Source organism: Misgurnus anguillicaudatus, chromosome 24, assembly GCF_027580225.2.
Source record: "Misgurnus anguillicaudatus chromosome 24, ASM2758022v2, whole genome shotgun sequence".
NCBI lineage: Eukaryota > Metazoa > Chordata > Actinopteri > Cypriniformes > Cobitidae > Misgurnus > Misgurnus anguillicaudatus.
In genome coordinates, this window is record NC_073360.2 from 48,370,643 (window position 1) to 48,390,457 (window position 19,815).

The window sequence follows — 19,815 nt, forward strand, 5'->3', positions numbered from 1 at the left end:
TATTAGCTTCTGTGTTGGGTTTTCTTCCTTTAGGCAGGTTGCATTCACTGTGTACATTCTTTTTACTTCAGGGTCATTCAGGGGTAGTGGACTGTTTTCTTTGAAGCACCGGACTTGTTGTTCCGTTTTCTCTTTCCATAAAATGTCTGGACCATGGAGCCATCGCTTGTTGTTAAGGAATTTGTCTGCGCTTTGCCCTCTTGTTGCATTATCTGCGGGGTTGGAATTTGAATCAATGTAATTCCACTGTGATAACTTGGTGGCATCTCTTATTTCTGCAACTCGATTGGCCACAAATGTCTTGAATCTGGTATGTTCATTTGATATGTACTTTAGTACCGATTGACTATCTGTCCAGAACATGGAATGGTCTAAGTGCAATTGTAAGCTAGATCTCAGCAATTTGTCCATTCTTACAGCTAGGACTGTTGCGGCAAGTTCCAGTCTTGGAATTGTTATTCCTTTGAGAGGAGCTACACGCCCTTTCGCCATAACAAAAGTAACGTGAACTTTGTTGTTGTCATTCACAAGCCTCACATAGCTTACAGTCCCATAGCCTTGGTCACTTGCATCAGCAAAGTGGTGTAACTGTGCATGCTTTATTGGTCCAAATTCATCACTCATGAAGCACCGTTGCACTTTGAAGTTTGTGATTTGAGTCAAACCAGCTGTCCATTTTAACCATTGGTCACGTATGATGAGGGGTGCCTCTTCATCCCAGCCTAGATTCAGCTTACAGAGCTTCTGTAACAAGAATTTAGCTGTTAATGTGAAGGGGGTTAGGAAGCCAAGAGGATCGTAGATTGAACAGACCATTGACAACATTCCTCTTCTTGTAAGTGGTTGTGATTTTAGTTGGACATTAAAGGTAAAGTTATCTGTTTCAATGCACCATTGCAGACCTAAAGCCCTTTCAGTTGGAAGTTTGTCCTTGTCAAGATTGAGATCCATAATTTCTTTGGCTCTATCCTCCACAGGAATGAGAGACAATACTTCTCTACTGTTCGTGGCCCACTTTGATAGATTAAAGCCTCCTCTTTGGCAGATGGATTTGACATCAGCAATTAGTTGCACTGCCTCCTGTACAGTGGGAACAGACTTCAACAGGTCATCTACATAAAAGTTATGCAGAACTGTATCAATTACCTCGAGCCTGAAGTGCTTTCTGTTGTCCTCTGCTGTTCTCCTTAGCGCATAACTCGCACAGCTCGGCGATGATGTCGCTCCAAACAAATGGACAGTCATCCTGTATTCCACAGGGGGTTGGGACACATCTCCTTCTGGCCACCACAGAAACCTCAGGAAGTCAGAATCACTGACTGGGACCTTCACTTGATGGAACATGGCTGTGATGTCCGCCATCAGTCCTATTGGCTCCTGGCGAAATCTGTTGAGTACACCTATAAGGCTATTGGTTAAATCGGGTCCTTTGAGTAGTTCTGCATTCAATGATTTTCCACAGAGAGATGCACCACAATCAAAAACTATTCTTAGCTTTCCTTTCTTTGGGTGATAAACTCCATGGTGGGGTAAATACCACACCTTGTCCTCCCTCGTCGGCTGTGCCTCTGGCACTTTTTCTGCATATCCATTACTGATCATGTCAGTCATGAATGTGACATATCCTAATTTGAATGAAGGGTTCCTATTGAATTTCCTTTTTAGGCTCTGCAAGCGTTGCTCGGCAATACAACGGTTATTGGGAAGCATAGTATTGTCCTTTCTAAAAGGTAACTTGATACTGTAATGTCCATTCACAATTGTGGCTGACTCCTCTGCTATTTTCAAAAAACGCCTGTCCTCAATGGACATTTCCTTCACCTCCTCCGACAACCTTTCACTGAAATCCATGTTATACTGGGCAATCAGCATCTCATGCAGATTGTGTACAGATATGCGGTTGACTGAATGAGAGGGCATGACGTCGTTAGCCTTTGTTCCTAACGGACCATTCACTATCCATCCAAGCAATGTTCTCATAGCATATGGGCCGTCTCCTTCACTATTTACAATCTGCCATGGTTCCATGGCTTTGGGTGCATTTGTTCCTATCAGCAAATCAATGTCTGCATCAATGGTATAAATTTGAATGTCTCTAAGGTATGGCCACTTTGACAGAGCGCTCTGGTTGGGTATGTTACCTTTTGACACAGGAATCTTTGCTTGTGTGTATGTCTCAGGCAGAGTTAGGAATACATTGTTGTGAAGTCCACTTACTTCAAGTCCAGTGATTACATTTGTAGACACAGTTCGTTCCTGGCCCATTGTGCGCAGAAGAATGTTGGTTCTTTTTCCTTGTACATTTAGTTGGTGCATTAACTTCTCTGTACAAAATGTGGCAGAACTGCCAGGGTCAAGAAATGCATAGGTATGTATTACTGTGTTACCTTTGTTTAATTTTACCTTCACAGGCACAATGGACATTAGACACTGTTCTTCACCGGCCCCAGTATGACTGCATGCTTCCTGAGATACTTGTCCTGTGTTCACCTTTCCACATCCATTTCTATAGATGTTTCAGCTCCTTTGTTCTGTTCTACTTTTCCTATGTGCAGTATCGTAGGATGTGGCCTCTCACAAATAGTGCACGAGTGTTGCTGGGTGCAGTCCTTGCTTATATGGCCTGTAACAAGACATGCAAAGCAAATGCCTCTTTCTTTCAAAAATGATATTTTGTCAGTATGACGTTTCCTTTTGAACCAAGAGCAGCTTCCTAATAGATGTACTCCTGAGCAAAACAGACAGTAGGGCTTATGTTGGACTATTGAAGCACTATTCCTCTGTTTGAGAGAAGTATTGACATCAACGGTTGTTGCGTTGGCTGTGAAGCTTTTGTTAGTGAATTTGGGTTTCACGGATATTGACTGTTTGGGCCTTACAATATGTGCTCTTTGTGCAGGATCTTGTATATCACCAAAGACAGGATCTGTCAAGATTTTAACCTGCCTTTCAATGAATTCAACTAAGGTTTTGAAAGTGGCCCTGCGCTTGGTTGATTCTTGAAATTGGCAAACTTCCACTCGCCATCTCTCTTTTAATTTGTAAGGCAATTTGCTGACCAATAATTTCAGATTGGACGCCAGATTTAACTCATCCATATATGCAATCTCCTTCATGGCGTTTAAACAACCCCTGAGATACAAGGCATAGGATTTCAGACTTCGGGAATCTTCTGCCCTAATTGGGTTCCATGACAAAGCCTTATTAATATATGCACTGGATATTTGGTATTCATTTCCAAAATGCTCCTGGAGCAGTTCTTTGGCCTTTGCAATGCCTCTTTCGGGATTTAAGAAGAGACAAGTTTTAACTAACTCCCTAGACTGACCGGATGTATATTGCTCCAAATAATACAATTTATCCTTCGCAAGCTCAACTTTGCTTTCAATGTTGTGCTCAAATGACGTGATAAATGATCTGTATTCAACTGGGTCATTATTAAATACCTTCATCTCCTTTCGTGGCAAAAATGATTTGTCCTGTTGCTTTATCAATGACGCCGTGATGTCATTTTGCCTCTGCAGAATATTGTAGAGCTGAGAAGTATCTTGTGGTGCTCCTCCAAGAGGTTCAAGTGGAGCAATAGGTGTTTTTCCTGCCTGCCGTTGTCTTGACTGATGCCGTGATGAAAGCTGAGTTTGCTGACTGATTTGAGAGGGCAGTGACTGATGAGAGATCATACCTGCTTGTGGTGGTTGTGTATGATATTTGCGCGGCTGCGTTGCTTGGACAGAGTACATTTGGTGAGACTGATCTGGCCAGGTCGGCCGCACCGATGGAAGAAAATAGGGCTGCGGCGGAAGAGCATGAGTTTTAAGTCTGACACTTGCATCTTGAATTCCTTGGGCATAACCTTTTTCTTCCCTTTGTTCACTCTCTTCACTCCCTTCACTCTCCTTTCCTATAAGTTCCTTTGTTTTTTGTAATTTTAATGATTTTTTAAAATGTTCATTCGTTTCATCTCCCACTGAGACATTGCTACTACTCTTACTCTTACTCAATATATTGAGTTTGGCACTAGCAGCATCCAATTCAGTTCTGAGGGCTAGCATTTCCTTTTGCTTCCTCAAATTTTCCTGTCTTTTAGCCAATTCTGCCTCTTCATTCTCTATGTCGTGTTTCTTTTTAAGAGCCGTTAATTTAATTTCTAACGCAGCCTTTTCAGCTGCCGCCCGTCCTAAAGCAGAGGAGGCTACGGAAGTCTTTGATCCCCTATCTTCTGCTTTCTTGGAGAGCGTTGCAGAAACACTGTCATCTGGACTTATTTCACATTCTTCATCTTCATTTCCATGTGCGCATATCCAATTGTCTACTTCTTGAAGGAATTTACTAATTATTTCTTTTTTAGGTTTGTACCAGAAGTGATTATCTTCTCCGCGATCTTTCTCACTCAAAGCGTTCTGATACTCCTCATGTCTAGCTTCAAAATCATTCAATAAATCTCCATATTTATCCATATGTTCGTTAACTTCTTTAACATTTGATTCCTCATTCCTTAACATGTCTTTGACAAAGTTCATTTTGCGTGTCAGCAGCGCAAGCTTCATCTTTCTTACTTTACGTAAAGCACTCGCAGTTTCTCCGCAAACATTTTCCATATCTGTAAGATTCTCCTCTACCTCAGTTTGCAACCCTGTTTGGTCAGCCATTGTTTTCACAAATCCAACACAAATAATATCCACTTAGTATTATCTTCACATCTTCATAAATTAGATTATTTCCTTTATATTGTTGTTTTAAATCCAAAGGAGCGCATTTAATAATAAAGCAACGCTTTCAAACTTCCTGTTTAGCCACTTTATCCGTATAAACTTGATTCAAACACAGTTCTAAATTCAAATGATATTTAGATGTAACGAATTCATCCAATATTTGGTTACTTAATCGTCTGTTCCTTGTGATTTAACAACTTAAAGTAGCAGCGGCTTACCGCAACTTCGGCGTCTTTCACACGCGGCTTTGGCTTTCCTTTGTTCCTTTGTTCCTTTCCTTTATTCCTTGCGTAGCTTCGGAACTCACTCCAAATGATCCACACGGGTTTCAAGATCCATAAGCTAGCTTTTTGACTATTGTAGTGACTATTTTGTCTTGAGTTTGTTCTTTGTTACATTGATGTTGACTGGGGAAATCTTTGACGCTTGCTTGTTCCAATAAACCAAGAAAAATCCAAAAGAGTAAATGTGAAAGAGTAGGTGGGTTTTATTATAACAAAATAAATAGTACAGATCCTTTATCTGTTAAATAAATTATAAAGGGAATGGCTTTAAGAGCACAAGAAGGGCAGCAGTTCATTCAAAACATTCCTGTGGCAAGGTCAAAAAGCTATGTGCTCCCAGTCGGCCACACCTCCACCTTGTCACCTTCCTATTTAATGTCCTTTTGACCTGTAGAGGGCACAAGTTCTCAAAAATAAAACAATAAGGAAAACATTATTAGAATAAATCATTATGGGAAATGAAATGATTAAAAAATGGCTCCTACACTCTTTGTTTGAGAACTACTTCTTCCGCCACGGATTTGAGGGCGGCCAGAATGACAGGTAAAACTTTCGGCTGCTTTGAAGCTCATAACAACTCAATGGACGGAAAAGCCGTTTCTTTATATTACCGTTTCTTGGTCACAAAGTGTAGTTTTAAGATTAGTTCAGTCGTGAATGTATCTGTATTATATTTAAATCTGCAGTCGATTAGTAAAGATAGCGCCTGTTTGAACGTTTGCTTAGTGAGATTCGGTACGAATGAGAACCAAAGCATGAGCGGACATCAGTGTTCACTCGCCCCGCTGACCACCACCCTCTCTGGGCTACATTTCTGAAAGGGATTCCCTGGCTCTCATGTTGGCCTTGTTTGTTTATGATCGTCAAAATGAGATCAAATCAGCAGTATTTGGTGTCATGATCAAACTAGTACTTGTTTTTTTATTCATATTTAGTGTCTTTTGTGTTGTTATTGTTTTGGCGCGAGGTAAAAGTTAATAAAACTATACTTAACGTAACGTTACTATTGCTTTCTCATTTATTCTTAACGCGATACGAGCACTCGATTATTATTATTAAACTTTGTTCTTGTCAGTACTATACAAAATGGTTTTTTATAAGTGTCAGAGAGATGTTTTTGCATGCTGCTTATAAATATATCAGTGGCGATATCTCATAACATGTTTTTATAGTCACGTCACGATAAAGTAAATGATCAATGTCCACATTTAAAAGCTGCGGTGCTTACCTGCAGTTCCACTGTGTTTTCGCGTTCTGATAAAAGATATAGCTCCAGAAAAAACGAGTGTTTATATTCCTCTTTCCAAGTGTTAATCGTCCACACGATGTGACAAGACATTTCTCCCATTAACTTTAACGTAACATCCAAGAGAGCTGATCTTTGACGGAATAATACTTCTGATTGGGGATTCACAGACTGATTTATGAGCTAGTAAACTAATGAGACACACGGAGAGTGATTCAAACAGCGCGTCTGTGTTTTTCCATTCAGAGATGAGCCTGCTTAGGACCTCCATTCACTAGGTGGCGGAATAATACGAAAGGTGAAGCGGTTACAGTGCCGTTATCAGCACAATATCGTATAGCTCTTAGCCAATCAGATTCGAGAACCAGAAAGAACTGTTGTATAATTATTTATATAGAATAGCAATTCAATTCATGTGTATGTCTAGATATGTATTCTATATCATGAGTCTGTCAATGATGTTAGAGGGTATGTTTTGTTAATTGTGGTACTTCGTGTTGTTAGTGTAAACAGGTGTTTGTGTTGTTTTCGTTAATTTTTGTGATGTCTGACTTATGTTAATTGATTCGTTCATTATTGTGATGTCTGACTTATGTTAACTCATAGTTAAATGTTTTGTTTTGTCTCATTAAGCACTGTTGATGACCTGGTAAGGGACTACAGATGTAAAATAGCCTGGGGGCTAATTCTGGCATATTCATATGGCTGAAAAGCTATTATGTTTCTTAATATGTATTGTCCCTTTTAAATAAATAAAAAAAAATGCAAGAATCCACTTAATAATTTATACGATTTTGTAAGAATTAGCAATTATTACATTTCACAAGGAAACTATCAATATAAACATGTCACTTTTGTAAAATTGAACACAACTCTTTAATCTGGCATATAACAACATCTGTAGTTAACTCTTTCACCGCCAGCGTTTTTTAAAAAGTTGCCAGCCAGCGCCAGCGTTTTTCATGATTTTCACCAAAGTTTAATGCCTTCCAGAAAATGTTCTTCTTTGAATATATAAACATACAATATACCAAATGAAAGAACAGACCCTCTGCTTTCAAAAAAAAAAAAATGTTTCTTCCTACCTTAAAGGCGGAGTCCACGATGTTTGAAAAACGCGTTGGAAAAGGAGACGGGCCGACTACCAAAACACACTTATAGCCAATCAAATCAAATCAAATGCCGGGTTGCGTATGTGTGGGGCGGGTCTATCAACAGAAGGTCCAGATTCTATTAGGGTAGGGGCGTGTTTGTTTAGGTGATTTCAAATATCAACATTGGCTTTCAAACATCATGGACTCCGCCTTTAAGTAGTTCTTTTGTAATCAGCTTTTGAATATGGGTAGGTTTCTGCAAAAACACCACATTTTGAGCAAAAAGCAGAGATAATTCCATTTTTGTGACAGACTTTTCATAGAGATCCCATTCAGAGCGATCTTTAAAACATACACGGACATGCAGCTGCTTGCCATAGGGCAATACTTCCGGGTTTAAAAAGTTGCGGAAGTGCGCCACCTGGTGGATAATAGCGGTATTGCAGAAATACGTCATTGGCGGGGAAGCGTTTTCTCTTAATTGACGAGATATCTCGTCAATGGCGGGGAAAGAGTTAATGTGCAACTACTCAGTGGTGTAATGCTGCATTGCTTGTACTGAACAACACAAACAAAAAATTGCAGTGATATTATGCACAAATTCTCAAAAAATTTACAATTGCACTTTTCTGGATTTTGACCAAACAAACTGGAATATGATGTCTTCAAAATCTATGTCCCTAACCAGTTCAGATTCAATGACAAGCAGGGAAAGTGCAGAAAGACGTTTCTGTGTCATTGTTGTCCTAAGTTCATTTTTCACTCGCTTTAGAGTAGATAAAGACCTCTCTCCTTCACACTTAGATACTGATAAAGTTAAATACAGTATAAGTGCAACAAAAACATTAGGAAATAAAAAATTCAGAGCTACAAAAGTGAATTTCTCTTTGTCTTAGGTTGTTTGATTAACATTAATGACACAGACTTAAGTAGGTTTATTGAGGTTACTGTCTCTTTAAGACCAGCACAGACTGCTTTTTGAATCTCTATACATACACTTAAGACATAAAGAAATGTTTTATTAGAAAATTAATACTGTTGAGATCATTTTGTTTATATGTGCCCTATTGAGTCCCCTTAAACCCGCGCACGCACACAGAGACAGAGGGGGCACAAACTGCGCACATAAACCCCGCACATACGTTGTTTTTCATTACTCTATTCGCAAAATGTATGTTAATGTACTACAGTATATGGCATAGTAGCGCAACTCTCTTTAAAGTTTACACATCAAGAGTTCTGATCCGTCACAGCAGCACTACACATCTGTGCAACTGTGATTGTACAGTAGCCTATGTCAGCATTGTATTATCATCCCATCTCACCAACAGTTTAATACTTACTCGCACATCCAAACGTAGTCAGAGAAGTGCCTCATCTTCTTTCCAATCGCATGAACGTTGCGAAACAGCAGTCGCATCCTTTCAATGAATCACACAATTTGCATCGGTGATATGCGCAGGTTGATGAGAAATGAGCGGGTGCCGGTTACGAGTCATCCAAAAATATTTTAATGATATTCAGGCCGCGGTCAGTCGGTCGAGTTAGAAACTATTTTGAACAATTGCGGGCGGGTTATAGTGATGGGTCGTTTGGGAACGAGCCGGCTCTAAGAGCTGATTCTTTGTAGCGAACGAGCAGAGCCGAATCTTCAGATGCAGGCAGGGGTGAAACCGTAGAGGCCAGAAGAGCCGAATCTATGAAAAGAGCCGGACTGCCATCACTAAAATGTAGAGCCGGAGCTGGAGCCGAAAGAGCCGAATCTATGAAAGTTGAAAATGTCGGTCGGTAGTGGGTTGGTCATACAATGACCCGCGCATCACTGATTCGCATTGGCTACCCGCCAATGTGGCTAGTAGATTGAGAGTGTTACCCGCCAATTGCAAAATCCACCCGCATTTGGCGCGTGGTCGGGTGTTAATTTCATGCCCTGAATGACGTCACACCGGGTAATTAGGATTGACAGCAGTTATGTCCAATGGCAGGGATCTATGAAGACAGACAGCGAAGAAAAGAGAGGGAGAGAGAGAACAAAAAAACAGCACACCGGCAACAACACATCACGTAACATTAACCCTTCTGTCCATGCTTCTTTAAATGTTCTTGTATAAAGGGGTCAAACTCTGCAATCAGTTCAAGCAAACCAAGATCATTTCTGTTGTGTGGTGATCCTAGTTTTTCCTCATTCTCTTAAAACGGAAGCCCCTTTTCTCCCAAAAACTTGACAACGGCTACTACACGCCTCAATACCTCCTTCCAGTAGTTTTGTGCAGCCTTCATCTACCAGCAAATCGAACCATCGACTACAGATATTTGTTTTGCTCTGTTTATTAAAGCAAGCATGTTACGTTGGTGATCTGCACTCTTTTCGTGGTCGGATATCCTCTCAGGATGTTTCCAGTCACAGAAGCCTGTAATAAATGTATGATTTTGTGAGGAGAAAAGTTTGCATGAATAGAAATAAACCAATCCAGTTGACAGTGAGTACAGTAGCCATTCCTTAGGAACAATTTCATTGTTTTGGAGATGAGACTGTAATAATTAATTTATAAGAGAACGTGTTCTTCCCCCATTACACAATCTCATACAGATGTTGGATATTTGGCAGTCTGATTCTGATAGACTGCAGCTCCACGTTGTATACTCTTCCCTCACTTTTTCTGTGATGAAGCCCCACAAGACCAGATCACCAGAAACAGCAAACCATCGATTGTCAGTTTTATCATCCACCTCAGTCTGGGTGTAGTACTTTAAGTCTAGCTGTTGGTCGATTGTTTCTGGATGCTTCGTCTCATCAGGTGCACTTCTGTTTATTTGATCGGTGGTGTCTCCGTCAGTAATGGATTGCTCAACAGAGCATAAATTTACATCATCTTTAGTGCTGCTAACAGACTGCTTGGCACCAGAGAAAAAAAACTGCATATTTGTGGGATTTTGTGTAAAGTGGCTTAATGTACTTTTTCTTTGTCTTTTTTAAATTTTCATTTGGCACTGCCACTTAGCTGCTGCCGCTTCTCCGATATCTTCTCATTGTTTTTGTCACTTTCGGCGGTCTGCCAATCATTTTCCAGATAGCTGTTGTGCGTGTCACGCTTACTAGTAGATGAGCAACTTACGTCTTAAAGAGCAAGTACTTTTGTAAAATATTAAAAAAATATTTTTTTATTGCTGGTTTCAGTTGGTGCCCCTGAGCACTCGCCCAGTTTGCCCATATGGTTAATCTGCTCCTGAAAATAAGTTGCTGGGACACAAAAGAAAGTCTGCTGTCCATAACATCTCAGCGGGAACAAACATGCACATGCGGATCTGTGATCTTTCAGGCTTTGATGATCACATACGCTCATAATTCATTCAAAATGTCCATTGGCGTACACTGAAAAAAACGATTCATTGAATTTAATAAATTTTTTTAAGGTAAGTGGTTGCAATCAATTTATTTAAGCTACATTTAAACAAAAAAGATTAGTAAAGTAAAATAAAATATAAAACTTTTGTTTAAATGTAGCTTAAATAAATTGATTGCAACCACTTACCTTAAAAAAATTGATTAAATTCAATGAATCATTTTTTTCAGTGTATAAATTATACATTATATATAAATGTATATAAAAAGGTTATTTGTAAAGTGAAAAGTTTAGGGGAAAAAGTGGTTTAGGACGTATGAATCCATTACTATAGGCTTGTAAGTATAAGTGACAGCTGTAACTTATATGTTAATCAAAAACAATCTGCTACTTAATGTTATATTTATTTGTCTATTTTTTCATTTGTTTCTCTGTTCTTATTTTATCACTTACTGTTTACTTGATTATTTAATTACTTGAGAACTTTTTACTATTGATTAATATTAGGCAAGCATTTATGTTATCTTAGTGGTCACTTCTGATTGAATGTGTGATAAAGCGAACACCACCAGTTCGCTTTGAGACGTGGGTATGTCTCAAATTACCACAATAACGATGGCTCAAACCGTAAGAGTACTTTCGTACAAGGTGAAGTTTATTTACAGTGTATGAGAAGATAACCAAATGTGATATATTTATATTTACAAGTGCAGACAAAAAACCCCCAAAGTACCAAATAAATAAACAAAAAGGCAAAATAATTATGAAAACGTATACACAAGCAAATATCAACAATATATCAGACAACTTCCTCCACTACCACTCACTTTGGTCGACTTGGTAAACAAGTACCTTCTGTGAGTCTGGCCTCTCTCTTTATAGGCCAGACTCCTCCCCTAAATCGGGAGCTTAACTCTCAGGTAAGTAAAATTAATTAAAACCCTCCTTCACCTTTAAGGATTTAAATACACTTATTAAACCAAACACATAAATAACATTATCTTTTAAAAGATAAATCCACATATTAATACATAAATCAAACGCAATAAACACTTAACCTTAACATACACAAAATAACAATACCCCTTTAACAAAAATAAATGGACTCGCCAACCTTCGGATACGGACTACCGGCACATCCGGGAACTTGACTGTAAATTTCGTCACCGCCCCTTTTCGGGGGATAAAAAAGCAGCGCTTCCATTGGCTTCTATTCAAAATAGCGGAACAAAGCAACGTTTTTACACAGCCGGCAGGCGTAAATAACTTATGAAATCACTCAGATTAAACATGTCGAGTATTTATCTGTCCATCTTGCCTGCCATAGAGCGCGAAAGGTACATTAACACATTTAATTTGGTCAATATAAAAACATGTCCCTTTCATTCTCACAGCGTCAAATTTTGTGTAACAACGCCATCCAGTGATTGCTGGAAATATCGCTAAGCCAGTTAGTTGTATGGCTGGACGGAAAAGTGCACTCATTACTCTAAATATAAAGACATAATAGATAAATACGAAGTAACTTTCAAATACGAAGTAAAATCATTCACTTGCTTCCCTGTTGACTCGATGAGGTACGAGTAAATGTCCGGGTAAGACACCTCTGGCCAATAGGGAGCGTTGTTACACAAATTTGATGCTGGGAGAATGAAAGAGACATATTTTTATATTGACCAAATTAAATATGTTAATTTATCTTTCGCGCTCTATGGCAGGCAGGGTGGACAGATAATTACTCAACATGTTTAATCTGAGTGATTTCATAAGTTATTTACGCCTGCCGGCTGTGTACGAAGGTTGCTTTGTTCCGCTATTTTGAATGGAAGTCAATGAAACGTCTAGTGCGATTTCCCCCAAAAGTGGGCGTGAACCTGTTCAGAGACATTCTATGACGTTGCGCCGGTTGTGCGTATGTACTGCGCCGGCACGGCGCACTTTGATGACGTCATAAGCGCGCGCCGCTCGATCGCTCGGGTTTGCCGGCACAGCGTGTCAGTCCGAAGGCAGCTAACCAAAACAAACAAACAAACAAAACAGCGGGCGTGCAAAGACAATGTGTGTGTATGAAGGGTCCAAGTTATGGATGCTAACAGAGGGGAAGAGTGGTATGTAAACATGTCCATGTGCCATCAGAGTGTGCGTGCACTCACAGCTTCGACAGCCGGGGAAAACGGGATGGATTATGAAAGGTAAGTGAATGAGATGTGTGTGTGTGTGTGTGTGTGGTTGCCAGTAATGATTACCCAGCGGGGAGGGCTAGTTCTCCTCCGTCACAGAATGCAATCCTTTATTTTTTGCTGATCGAATAGAATCTTGAATTCTTGAAGGGAATACAATTGTAGTGTAAGGAGCCATCCACCAGCCCAACGACGGATGAAAGTGGAGTGGGTGAAGGGTTCTCGTGTTCGTTCCTTCCTCAGTGCTTCTAGAAGAATAATTCCATATCAGGATTAAATTAATTTCTTTGATCTCTGTGTTTAAATTATAATCTGACTCCAATTTAATATACTAAGAATTACGTGCATTCTTCCAATTATCTGTTGATAATAATTTAGATGTTTGATTATTTATTAATTCCCATAGTCTTAGTTATTCGTTCATTAGGGACCCGGTATCGCACAGAGCATACACCGGCCGTTTGCGTACATCTCACGGACACAAAATTGTCAGTCTGATCTTAGTCAGAGGTTACCGGGTAAACTAATATTTTTATGTCTGGCCGCCCCATGCTTGCTCCGATCATAAAAATAGTTACTTTAGTCTAACGCTCATGCAACTTGCTAAGGCAGGTGATAGACATAAATCTGAGAGTTTTAATGAATGTGCCCCATGCTCCATTCGACCATCAAAACATCAGTGTGATCATATCCTGACAGAATAATCTTGCGGTAATACCAGACTCCTTCTAATCTACTGAAAATAATAATTTCTAAAAGAATTAAAATAAATCAATACAATTCCTGAAGAATTCAGATGAATCAAATGTAACAATTTATTATACCAGGCAGGTTTCAGCTTCAAACATAAATTAAACAATATCATACAGAATTTGATTCAAGTCCAATTAATTAAAATGATCAACAGTTGCAAAAGTTACAAAGTCATACCTGGCAATAGACACTCGGACTACAGAGTACTTCCATCATGAATGTAATATACCCAAAATGGTTTAGAAAGATTCTTGTTAAAGATTTCTTACATGATGTTTGAATACACACACCCAAAGTGTGGGGAAGATTCTTGCTAAAGAATACTTCCCAGAGTCTCTTGCCAAGCCACCTTATATACACAGAATGAGACAAAGAATAATAAAATCTCAAAGCAGGATTTGGTTGGTAGGTTCTTGTGACCTGAAGAGGAGCACCAAATGGGACTGTTAACCATCTGTAATCTAGATCTTCTCATGATGTGACACCCCTCGCAGGAGTACAGATTATGTCTTTAAGTTTTAAACTTTGATACACTTTCTCTTAGAATTATAGAAATTAGAGCCCGACCGATTTATCGTTTTGCCGATTTTATCGGCCGATATGAGCATGTCGCAGATATATCTGTATCGACGTATAAGCCGCAGATATGCGCCGATATGAACGTTTGTTACAGAACACATTAAATGCATTTGAAAGATGTAAGTACTTGTTTGTCCAGCAGAGTGCGCCCTACTGGTTGCTAATGGTGACCCAGGTCACTCACTGTAGTGACACCATCCAATCCCCCGCCCCTTCACTTCAGTCAGTCTCTCAGTTCAGGTGGCATGGAAGCAGTCACGTAGTGTCTTCTTCACAACATTGGTACACCTGGTATTAAGACGCGCTTTGGTCGATTGGATTATAAATGGACAAGAGAGACGCATTCCCGTTTACATTTGGTGTTTTTAATCCGTCTCTTCGTCGACTTGCGAGTTAAAACGCAAGCGGGAGAAATGATGCGAGACGGAGAAATGACACGTTTAAACTACGCGCAGCCGTGCACTTATATATCACTATATGAGATTACTGCTGCTTGTGTTGTTAGTTAACATGTTTATTTCAGAGCAATTGATTCAATAAGCTCGCGCAACTCTACACCCTTGCTAAATAAAAGAGGCGGAGCGAAGACGCTTTAGTTTTATAAAAGTCTAAAGTTTGCACGGAACCCTGGGTTTGTGTTATAAAAACGTTGTGCACAACATAAAACATAGCGTACATTAGTATGTGCTCCGTCAAGCATTGTCTTCGTAACGGTGAGTGGCTAACTAATTTGTGAAGTACACAACTTACTGTAAAGCTAATAATCAATGACTTCATAAGTTTCTCTTTATAACGTTATTCTTGTCAAAACTGCAAATGATGCAAGTTTTATTTATTTTGTTCTCTTTGTGTTTTAAAGTTATTTATAATAAGTCAAGTTTACTGTTTAGTGCACTGATATCCGACTCATTTTGGATAATAAAGTTTATTGTTAACTTCTTGCCTATAGTACATATCTTTGTCACATCAATATAAGTGTTGGATCACCACATTTGTGAGTGATCACCACATTTGTGAGTGATCATTGCATTTAATTGTATTTATTCATAAACAGTTTATTATGTTGAAGTATATAGTGTATTCCATGTACAGTACTGTAGTATAATATACTGCAGTATATGTGCACTGAACTATAATATACACATAAAGATATCGGCCGATATATCGTTATCGGTCTTTTTTTACTCCCTAATATCTGTATCGGCATCGGCCCAAAAAAACGCATATCGGTCGGGCTCTAATAGAAATTAGACCTTTTTAACCATCGCACCATCACCTTTAAAACAAAACCAAACATGAAGATGAAACCTTTGTAGCATCACAACATATGATATACCCAATGTTACATGTGTTTAGTATATTTCCAGTAACCAAAACCTTAAAGGAAAAGAGAGAGGGGGTGAAATACAGATCAGTTCCTGGGTATCCGTGACCCCTGTGGAGAGAGACAACAGGTCTCTCAAAAATAGACACAGAATGTGTTTTTTTATTGTTTTATGGTCCAAGCTCAGTTGCAAAAGTTACAAAGTCATACCTGGCAATAGACACTCGGACTAGAGAGCACTTCCATTGTGAATATAATATACCCAAAATGGTTTAGAAAGATTCTTGTTAAAGATTTCTTACATGATGTTTGAATACACACACCCAAAGTGTGGGGAAGATTCTTGCTAAAGAATACTTCCCAGAGTCTCTTGCCAAGCCACCTTATATACACAGAATGAGACAAAGAATAATAAAATCTCAAAACTGTCATGGTTCTGCCATCTTGTCCTTTGTTTAATCTAGTCTTGTGGCAGAACCATGACAGACCCATGTCTTGTGTGGGTTCACGTGGTCTCAGTATTGGTTTACTAGACCACGTGTTCCCTGTGTCTTGTCTCTTTTACCCCGCTCCCTTGTTGTTCTCATCTTCATTGTTTAATTCCTGTCACCTGTTGCCCTCATTAGTTGTCCTCTATTTAAGATCCTTGTGTTTGTTGTAGTGATAGACCGATATATCGGCCGGCCGATATATCGGGCCGATATTTGCGAGTTTTATGCGTATCGGCATCGGCCAATACATGGCTGCCGTGTTTGCCGATTTTTCCGGCATAATTTACAGACAAGAGTGCTGGAACCCGCAAGCGATTGCAGGTCATGTGACTAAAAACAACCAACCTTTTCACGACAACATTGAAAGCTCAGCTTAACAGCTGATCATAGCTGAACAAAGTGGGGTTTTTTTCATCTCTATGGGGCGGTTTCCTGGACAGGGATTAGAGTAGTCCTAGACTACAATAAATGTAAGAACTGTGCAAACTAATAACATCTCTTTTTAACAACATGCCATTTTTTACATAATTTTTATGATGTAAATTGAGTGAGCAAAAGCAGTATCGGCTCCAAATATCAGCTCAAGAAAATCGGCAGCCTGTATCGGTCATCGGCTAAGGCTGATGAAACAAAAATCGGTATCGGCATCGGCACTGAAAAATCCATATCGGTCGATCCCTAGTTTGTTGTCCTGTGCTTGTGCATTGTTCCTAAAACCTGTGAGTACATTGTCTTTGAAGTCTAGTCTAGTAGTGTTTATTGTATTTAGTCAAGTTTATTGTTCAGTGTCACCCTGTCTAGTGTTAAGTGTAGTTAAGATCTAGTCTTGTTTAGTGTTCTCTCCTTTTGTTAAAGTATCTTGTTTATGTTATTTTGCCCCCTCGTGGGTTTTGTTTTCTGTTTTGTTCTTAATAAAGTCTTTAGTGTTCATTCATCTTTGTCTGCACTTGGGTTCATCCTACACCACATAACAAAAACAGGATTTGGTTGGTCGGTTCTCGTGACCTGAAGAGGAGCACCAAATGGGACTGTTAACCATCTGTAATCTAGATCTTCTCATGATGTGACACCCCTCGCAGGAGTACAGATTATGTCTTTTAAGTTTTAAACTTTGATACACTTTCTCTTAGAATTATAGAAATTAGACCTTTTTAACCATCGCACCATCACCTTTAAAACGAAACCAAACATGAAGATGAAACCTTTGTAGCATCACAACATATGATATACACAATGTTACATGTGTTTAGTATATTTCCAGTAACCAAAACCTTAAAGGAGAAGAGAGAGGGGGTGAAATACAGATCAGTTCCTGGGTATCCGTGACCCCTGTGGAGAGAGACAACAGGTCTCTCAAAAATAGACACAGAATGTGTTTTTTTATTGTTTTATGGGCCAAGCTCCAAAAACAAAACTTGTCCACCTGTCCTACAGTAGTTCAGGGTTCCTCTAACGACTGTTGTTACCGTCAACAGCACAACATATCCCGGGCATATTGTAATCTTGTTGTGAACATCCTGGGAGTGTTTTATTGATCTTCATCTGGTAGTTGTGTCTGCTGTGACCATAGACTAAAGCAGTCCACCCCTGCCGTGTTCATGTATGCCTAAACAAACTGAACCAAGAAGAAAAAGCAGCAGGTTCTGAAACATAGACTCAGGTCTGAAAACACCCTAAGATGTCCTCAGACAAGTATTGTTCAAAATTGGAAGACAACATTTATAAAAAGTGTTGGTCCACTTTAAATGTTGAATGGGGAATTTTATTTTAATCTCAGTAATGTATTTGATAACTGAAGCTGATTTTATTCAACATTCATCACAACACTTTAACTTTTATGGAAATCACAAACATAAAACATTAAAATTTAATTATGATGAGAACAAAAGTAAAAAACAAAATCCTTCAGAAATAAAAACATAAGAGAAAATGTTGTGATGTCTGATGAGAGAAATCTGATTTCATTACTGTATAAAAAAATAAATCACACTGTTAATATAAACATAAACTGATGAAGTTCATTTCCTTGTAAATCTCACTGATGTGTTTCAGTAAAACACAAACACACATAAATGAAACTAAAATGAAAATGTTCATAAACACTAAATGATGACAGGAAGAGAAACAAATTTAACTCACTGTAGATTTGATCTGTGTGTGAACAAACTGTGTGTCTCTGTTCTCTACAGGTTGATGAGTTGTAATATCACAGATGAAGGTTGTGTTGCTCTGACTTCAGCTCTGAGATCAAACCCATCACACCTGACACATCTGGATCTGTCTGAGAATAATCTAAGAGATTCAGGAGTGAAGCTGATCTCTGATGTACTGAAGAATCCTGACTGTAAACTGGAGATACTGAAGTAAGATCATCTCTCTGATAGTCACACATGTACTGAGGTTTAGTTAAACATAAACTGTATGAAAAAGAAACACTAAAATGTAAAGGATCTGATCAGTAAGCAGATACATCAGCAGGCTCATGAATAATGCTTTGTGTACACCTAAAGACTTTGAAAAGATTTAGAAAAGACTTTATAAGATTATCAGCTCACATCTAAAGACTTGGGTTCACAGTTTTTAGTCTCAGACTAAAGATTTTACAAACACTGAATCTTGTAGTAACACTATTTACAAGACTACAACAAGATTATTTTAGCTTTTTATCATCATGCTCAGCAGTGATTTAACAAAAATGTATGCGCGTGTCCATTGTGCTTTCACACCAGCTGCGTTTGCAGCGCATACTGTGCAGTTTACAGTTTTTCTCAGTCGCTTTGGTACAATTCTCAGATCAGAATTGAAATTCTCAAAACTACTTGTTCATTTCTCACATCATTGTGTCACTTGTGCACATCCAAAAAGCAGTTTCTTATTTCTTTGAACAAGTTGCAAATGCTTTGGTACATCCATGCAAATGATTATGTACAATTCTCTGCTTTTTCCTACATTATCGATTGCTTATTTCATATTGATCAAAATGTATTATAATGGGTCTCTGTTGAATAATCTCACTCCACACAACATTTAGGCATTAGTTCATAGTATAAGTCTTTACATGCAAAATTATTGAACAAGTTCTTATAATACAGTTCTCATAATTGTGCCGGTCAAACATATTTTTTTATAAATTTCTATTAGAAGTTTTTTCTAAATCTGTCCTGACTTGGTAAATTGCTCCCAGATGAATCTTGACTTTCTCTAACAGACAGAAACGTCCCCAGCAAGCAAAAACTGAGATGTTGAAATGACGGCTAATTATAGACCCAATATAGTCCTGCTATGAGTAACCCACTTCTACCCTAAATAACCTTGAATTTGGTTACATGCCATTTTTGCCAAAATAACTTGAAGATGTATGATATTCCAACAGGTGTTCAAGGTGTTTGCTTTCATTTCTTTTACATGATCTAAAAGCATTTGCATTGTCTATTTTTTGGCTATGGTTAGATGTCTATTAGACTTTCACTGGCAGCCCAAATTTAGCCTTGTTAGCCAAACATGCTTGCTGGGTCAGGAGGTATATGAAGACTTCAGTGTAAGACAGCACTGCATGTACAGTTTTCCCTAAAGATATTGTTCAATGTTCACATTTCTACTTCTTTTCTTTGGGCTATGCAGTGCTTTTCCTTTCTGTATGGCAATGACATGGTTTGTCAATGAATTACAGTACAAACAGTAAAAGCGTAAAGGTAAATTTTGTTTAGTCTCTTGCAATCAAACTCCCACATAACTTACACTAAGGTGTAAATTACAATTTACAATACTTGTCGTCAAAACTTTAGCGATAGTTTACATCAGGAAATCA

General features: G+C 38.7%; 2 protein-coding genes across 2 annotated transcripts in view; both read left to right on the top strand.

Annotated features, from left to right (window-relative positions):
• The window catches only part of LOC129437205 (protein NLRC3-like), a 578,808-nt gene that overhangs the window by 305,854 nt on the left and 253,139 nt on the right, over nucleotides 1–19,815 (top strand). The gene's annotated exons all lie outside the window — the stretch shown is intronic.
• LOC141361557 (NACHT, LRR and PYD domains-containing protein 3-like) overlaps nucleotides 1–19,815 on the top strand; it is an 85,127-nt gene that overhangs the window by 32,157 nt on the left and 33,155 nt on the right. Inside the window, exon 11 of the mRNA XM_073863042.1 lies at nucleotides 18,197–18,370. Within this exon, the coding sequence (XP_073719143.1) occupies nucleotides 18,197–18,370 (174 nt within the window). The remainder of the gene's footprint in view (nucleotides 1–18,196; nucleotides 18,371–19,815) is intronic.